We start from the raw sequence: 6897 nt of genomic DNA on the forward strand, positions 1-6897 counted from the left end.
TTCCCTTGTAGCCTCTGTGGAGCCTCCGGCAAGGGAGTCAACAGAACACTAATGCACTATTAGTGTGAATTTTATTTATATTGAAGAAAATGTGAGGCTCCAACTCTCTGGTTCTGTGTCAATTGCTTGGAATCAGATGAACTGAGGACCTCCTTTCTCAGGAGCCCAGAGCTCCCTGGGTCCCTCAGGCTCTGCCACCAACAGTCCAGCATGGCTTCTCTCCCGGGGATCCCCGACAATGGGAACCCTGCTGGCCCCTACTTGTCTCCCTCCTGCCATCTCTCCACCAGATGTGAACAACCTCAAAGGAACGGGGAGGGCTGTGGTTGCTGAGCCTGTCTGTAAGACGGAAAGGGAGCTCTTACTGGACACAGAATGGGTCTTGGGAGGACCCTTCTGGCCTTAAGCCAGCCCAAGACAGGGCAGGAAAGAGGGCCAGGCAGCGAAGGGTCTCCTACCTGGCAGGAGTCTGGGAATGCCAACGCTGGAAGCAGCCACCTTGGCAGGTTCCCTGTGCTCGGACCCCACTAGGGCTCCTCCCTTTCCCCACGTGTCGCCGCGGTTGCCGGATGAGTCCTTGCAGCCATGTGGGCGGCCGGGAGTGCCTTTCCAAAGGAAAAGGAGCCGGCAGGCAGGCCAGATGGAAGCAATTACCAGCGGGAAAGCCGGGAAAGCGGGAAGGTGGGGGCTGGGAGGGGCCAGCAAGGAGGGAAGCAGGGTAGAGGGAAAGAACGGGTGAGGAGAAGAACCCTGGCCTATCCAGCTGAAAGGGCTGGGAAGCCCAAGCTCAGGGCATGGGCAGGGCAAGGGTGTAGGTGGCAGGCACCTGGAAGCCTGGGTTTGTGTTCGCCTTTATCACTTTATCACTGTGCCCGTGGGCAAAACCCTTCACACCTTTGAATCCAGGGGCTCTTTCTTTTTGATCACAGATCAGACAGGTAGGATAAGCTCCAGTTCAGGGCCACAGTGGAGAACCAGACTGAAAAGTTCTGGTTTTGGAAGAAGGCTTGGTTGTGTCTGGCTGCTGAAGAGACGTGTGACCTCGGCTCAGTGGTTTAATCTTCCCAGCCTCCACTTTTTCATTTATAAATGGGATTAAGATGTGAGGCTAACATGAAGGGATGCAAATAACTATCTAGCACATTTTTTTAAAAATTCATTAGGCTGGGCTTCTAACAAGTGCTTGGTGACACAGGTAACTCTTTTTGATAACTGCTAAGTCCCTTTTCATTGTGACTCTTACACTGCGACAATGGGGAGACTGGGCACAAGCGACACAGCTACGGCTGCACCCTGGAGCAGAGTCCTGGGCCCAACATGGAAACACAAATGCATGTTGGCTCAGCCCTCTCCAAACTGGGGCCTGAACTCTTCTAGCTGCCTCTCCACAAATAAGAAAGCAAGATCCTAGAGTCCTGGGCCCCAACACAGGCCTGACTGAAGCTGCAGGTGGGAGGAAGGCACCATCCTATCTTACTGCTCCAGCTGTTCCCAGCTTCTTCGCCCTAGCCTTCCTCATAATCAAGGCCAGGTGGGAAACTGAGGCCCTAGCAAAACCCATACCTCACCTCTTTGTGAGCAGCAGCAACCTCCTCCCTGATGGGTCAAGAGCAGAACCCAAGGCTTCCAAATCTGGACAATCACACCATCCTTCTACGCAGTAGGTTTGGGGTTGGGGCAGGCAGAAACAGGATGTGACCCCAGGTGAGGGACCAACCAGGACTTAAAGAAGGCCCACACCTCTGCACCTTCACCCTCTCCACCCAACACAACCCCTGTGTTCAGGCCCTTGCTGGACTCAGGGTCCCCCGTTAGAGGCCCCACCCCCACCACCTAGCTGAGGCTGGAGTGGCAATTGCTGCTGCTCCCACTGGCCACTACATTTGGCCGCTTCCTTCGCATGCATCCAGGAAGGTAGTGAGGTTAGGGGAGAGTCTGAGGCCAGGGTGGGCAGAGCCTGACCAGGGTGCTCAGTACTCTCCTGCGGAAGCACTTCTATGAAGGGGGCAATGAAGGGCCAAGGTGGACTAATGGCTGCAGTCACTCAAATCTGCCCGTCTTGCCTCATGACAACCAAAAGCTTTGGGTCAAGACCCTGGTCTTGACAAGGAGGAAGAATCCTGAGGGTCCAGAGGATGAGAAGCAGCAGCTAAGCATCAGCATCAGCTTGCTGCAGGGAATGTACCACAGGACACAGAGTGAGAGAAGTCAGGGAGGGGAGCGGGTGCCAGAGCTGGGCAAGGGGCACTCCTTACCACCTGCCGTGCCCTGTGACACCCAACGTCCACATCGGGATCATCTTCTACAATCTTGCCCTTCCCCCCATCCACCCTCTCCAAGGTCCTCCTCTCTCTCTCTCTCCCCTTCAGCCCAGGACCTAGAACCTGGTCATGAGCAGCTGTTCTGTATTAGTTTGAGGTAGAGAATCTCACCCCTTCAAAGGACGGTGCAAACCTGAAGCAATGAGAGTTGTTTCAACTCTACTGGGAAACCTCTGGAGCAGCTACTCTCAGGAGAGACCCCCGAGGCAAGGGCAGATGGGGGAAGGTTGCAGGATGGCCTCAGCGCATGATGGCTCAGAAGGGGGCCAGCCTCTCTGCTCCTCCCTGATTGGGGGAGGGAGGTCCTTTCCAGGATTTCTGACAACTCCAGAAAAGAGGAGAGTCTTGATTCTATCCAGAAAAAAAATCCCAGAAGTCTAAAAAAGCTGGAAGTGGAGGTGCTAAGGCACTGTGCTTCTGAGCAGAGGGGCTGAGTCACTGCTTCAGGGAAGACAGTGCAGAAGGTGCCAGAGACTTCCTTGGCCTGGCCCTCCACTGACTGGGAGGCAGCTGCTGTTGCCTTTGAGCAGTGTATCACTCCCAAGGTGACCAAACTTCTCAGCCCAGAACTCCAAACAGGTGACTCCTACTTTACTCCGCTTAGCCCTGCACTGGACATCCAAACCCAGGGCCTCTAGCATGCTAGGCAAAAGCTCTACCAGTGAGACACACCTCCAGCCCTGACTTTGCTTTCATAACTTCTTCCCTCTCATGCCCTCCTAACCTCCACTGTTACCCTGGAGTCTAACGGGGCTGGCCCCAGCTCCCAGCTCTCCCTCAACTTCCTGGTGAAGTCCAGGTCTCATCAAGCAACCTAAGATTCCCACCTGGTGCAAAAGGACAGGGCTGGGGAGCACTCAGAGTGGAAACAGAAGTTGAGCAGGAAACAGATTAGAGGAAGCTGGGCCACCTCAGCCTGGACAGTGTATTCCCAGATCAGCTCCCAGCAAAGCAAAACAGCTCCACCGCTCACTTCTAGGCTCCAAATGGCTGGCACCTCCCAAGTAACCTCTCTAGAATTACAGGGCAGCTTTGGAGACTAAGACTGTGGGAGAAATATTTCTGGGAGCCAAGACTTAAATACCTCTTCCACAGTGCAGCACTTCTGAAGTACTTAACTCAGATCAATTCATTTCAAACGTGGGGGCAGGGGCCAGGGCCTGTGGGAGGCAGATAGGAGGGTGGGGTCTGAAGGACTGGTAGGGCACAGTGGCATAGGTCTGTGCCTCTTGTGACAACCCAGACTGTACCAGGCTCCTTCCCAAGGTTCCACAAAGAGTAAGTCTGCCCGAACTTGACTTCAACACTGTGCTTCGCTCCAGTTGTTGAAAGTGCAGACTTGGGGGAAGGGGGTGCCAGCCTGTGGGTGGCCATGAGGTCAGACAGGGCACAGCTGGGCACCAAACACTGCCTACACCCCCAGGCTTCTGGCAGCAGCCCCCTCAACCAGGCCCTGGAGACCCAATCTGAGGAACCAAGGTAGCAGAAATATAGATCAGGTCTCACACAGCCCAGACGAGCTTCCAGCCAGGGCCAAGCCTCAAGCCAAGGCCGGGAATAGAGGGGGCAGTGCTGGCAGACATGTTGGCAGCTTGGGCTGGCAGGAGGTCCCCGCCAGCAGAGGCCCCAGGGAGCAGGAGAACAGACAGGGGAACCCAGGGTTCAGCCCCTAGCTCTAGCCCACCTGGCCCCAACCCGATTCCTCCCTAAAGCCCACTACCCAGGCAGCTCCTGGGCATGGTGGCCTAGGCACAAATACCCCCCAATGTGGCCTTGGTGCCCTGGGTATGGCCAGCCTCCAGCTGGCAACCCCACCTTTGGGCTCATGCTCCCCGACCTTACAACTCCTGCACAGAGAGACCTCAGCCGAGCGTGTCACCTCCAGCCCACATGTCCCAGACTTGATGGGGACAGTTGTGGGGGCACCCAACGCTCAGCGGATGCTGGAAGGGGGACGCCTCTTCACCCCAGGCACAGGATGGGGGTAGAAACTTTCCTGGGAACAGGACTGTCCTGAATGCTCACTCTAAGGCAGCTAGGAGAACCGGGCTTCCCGCGAAAACCTGGTCCGGGGACAGGAACCCGGCGCAGCAGCAGTCCTGCAGGCTGTGGCCGCCCCACCCGGCCCGGAGCCGCGCAGCGCCCACGTGCGGGCCCGACCACCTCCCGGAGCCGCGTCGCGGGCCGAGGCCGGGGGCGGCCGCCCCCCACCGCGGCCCCTTTGGCCCGGGCCCGCGTACTCACCCCGGCGGGTGGGGCGGGGCGGGGCAGGGCAGTTCCGTGCGCGGCTCCGATCCGCTAGGCGCACGGGCTCCGCTCCACCCGTGGCTGTCCCGGGCGCTGGGCCGGCCTGGCAGCGGGCAAGTCCGCCTGCCGGGGAGGCGGGGGCCCAGCGGCCGGCGGGGCGGGGAAGGGACCGACACGCTTGCGCACACGTCCGGGGAGCCGACTCCTGGAGCCGAGGGAGGGAGGGCGGGAGAAGGAGGAAGGGCGGGGGCGCTGCCGCGCGGGCGAGGCGGGGCGGGGACCTGCGAGGCACCGAGGCGAGCTGGGGCAGAGGGAGGCTGCCGCGCGCGGTGCCGGGAGGGGGTCCACCAGCGCAGCCTCCCCGCCTCGCGGAACAATGAGACCCAAGAAAGGGTTCTTGGCTCTCCCACGCAGCGAGCGGTGTCCTCCCACTGGAGAAACCGAGGCACGGGGGAGACAGGACCTTGTTCAGAGAACCATCCTTCCTCTTCTCCAGGTCAAGGCGCCAGCTGCCCTGGGGGGTTGTGGGTCTGCCCTCTGCCCCGGTCTGGACCAGCATGCTACCCCTACACTGCACCATCTCCACACTTCCCTTGCAGACCACGTTTTGGCAGACGGAAGCCTCTGTTTCTCTTAGGGAGGACACTGGAATCTGCCTCCAGGGGAAACCCCATCAAGCCCTTGAGCTTGGTCAAAGGCATCCCTCAGGTGAACCTGGGGCTGACCTGGCTGAAGGAGCAGAGTGCAGAAATGACCCTGCAGGACGGTTTTGACGTCTCTTTCAGGGCCGCACAGCGTTTACAGAGGGTCCACCGTGAAAGGCCCAGGGACTAGGGGCACAAGGGGCTCCAGGGCATGTGTCAGACCCTGCCCGTCACCAGGAAGCTTACCATTCCAGCTGCAGAGAGAGGGCTTGCACTGGACTCCCTGCAAGAATAAAGCAGGCCAGAATGTGACTAAGTGCAAGGTGTGAATGCTTGAGAGCAAGTCTAAATTCCTCTTCAGCTGAAGCGGGAGGTCTCATCAGCTAACCCCTAACTCGCTAGCTCTGCCAAAACAAAGCGAAGAGTCAGCCTCTCTCTTCTCCCATAGGTGACTGTGATCCACCCTAAATCACACCTTGCACACGCACACCAGTGCCTAACTTGATATTGAGTGGTGCCTTTGACTAGACATTTCAGTCAGTGAATATTTATTGCATAACATGCTGAGGTCTGGAACTACCCTGAACTAGGTATGGGAACACAATGACTAAGTCCCTGCCTTGGGCAAGTTGAGAAGAAGGAAGATCCCTGTTCTACAGAAGGAAAGAAAACTGGCCCAGAGAGAAAAGCAGCTGCCCGAAGTGATTAGTGTGTCTGGCAGTGGTGATCCAAGAATGGATCACCCTCCTAACCTGGCTGTCTTTGATGAACGAGATCTAAATGCAGTTTGACTTCTTGCTAAGAACCATGTAAATTTTACTTTGCTAGAAAATCAAACTCAGGAGCCAACTTTTGGAGACCTGAGTTCCAACCCTGCCTCTCCTACTAAATAACTTTAGTTTTCTTACTAGGAAAAAAATGGAGCAAGGACCCGAGTTTGATCCCTGGTACCAAAAAAAAAAAACAAAAAACAACCAAAACAATGCGCGCGTTGAAAAAAAAATGGAAATAACTGAGCTTATTCAAAGGGCTATTTTGGTATTAAGTGAAGCAGTGAATATGAATTTGTCCCCAAAGCAGGTGCTATATATAACCGTGTTATCATCATCCAGGTAGAATACCTCTTTTTAACTACAAACTGTATTCAAGTTTCCCCTTCCCCAGTTCATCACAGGCCTGGTTCCTAGGTGCCCAGAAGCTAACTTACTAATTCTAATCTCCTCCCCTCAGGCCACAGTGTGCTCACTGATGTCCTTTCCCTTCAATTTCTAAGGGCACAGCAGGAAGTTAGCTGGCTGCCTAGAAGCCCTACCATCTGCAGGGCAAGACAGAGATTCTGGTGCTTTCTTATCCCAAGCACTGCGTTCTGAAGCCCCTCCCAATGCCACTGCACCCCTTTGGCTCATCTACAGGACACGTCAAGCATCAAGCTGCTTACCAAGAGGCATATAATAGGGCAAGCAGTGCTTTGACTCCTGTGGACTCTTCCTCTCCGAGGCTAGCTGCGCTGACAGCAGGCCAAGACAACCTAAGGAACAACAGGTCCGAGTCCTAGTCCACTTCCAAGCAATACCACCTCCATTCCTACTTCCTCTGCCTGCCTTTTACCTTTCCGGTGGACGACATGCAGGACACCTCTCTGCTGGGGCAACCCGAGGAGCCTTGGGAGCAGAGGGAGGAGACAG

At 56.3% G+C, this 6897-nt stretch overlaps 1 protein-coding gene across 11 annotated transcripts in view; it reads right to left on the reverse strand.

Annotated features, from left to right (window-relative positions):
- St3gal4 (ST3 beta-galactoside alpha-2,3-sialyltransferase 4) overlaps positions 1-6897 on the reverse strand; it is a 50528-nt gene extending 43631 nt beyond the window's left edge. For 2 of the 11 annotated variants that reach the window (XM_087214254.1, XM_087214252.1), the window contains exon 1: positions 4566-4710. Coding sequence is in view for 1 of the 11 variants with exons in the window: in XM_087214247.1 (XP_087070373.1) it covers positions 5459-5461 (3 nt within the window). In the remaining 10 variants the exon portion in view is untranslated. Of the gene's footprint in view, positions 1-458; positions 4304-4565; positions 4802-5458; positions 5496-6820 lie in introns of those variants that run through there. The other 9 variants (XM_087214249.1, XM_021242788.2, XM_087214247.1 and 6 more) reach the window with 8 other exon arrangements.

Source organism: Heterocephalus glaber, unplaced genomic scaffold (genome assembly GCF_053883595.1).
Source record: "Heterocephalus glaber isolate CG9 unplaced genomic scaffold, H.glaber_assembly_v1.0 deba00001446, whole genome shotgun sequence".
Taxonomy (NCBI): Eukaryota; Metazoa; Chordata; class Mammalia; order Rodentia; family Bathyergidae; genus Heterocephalus; species Heterocephalus glaber.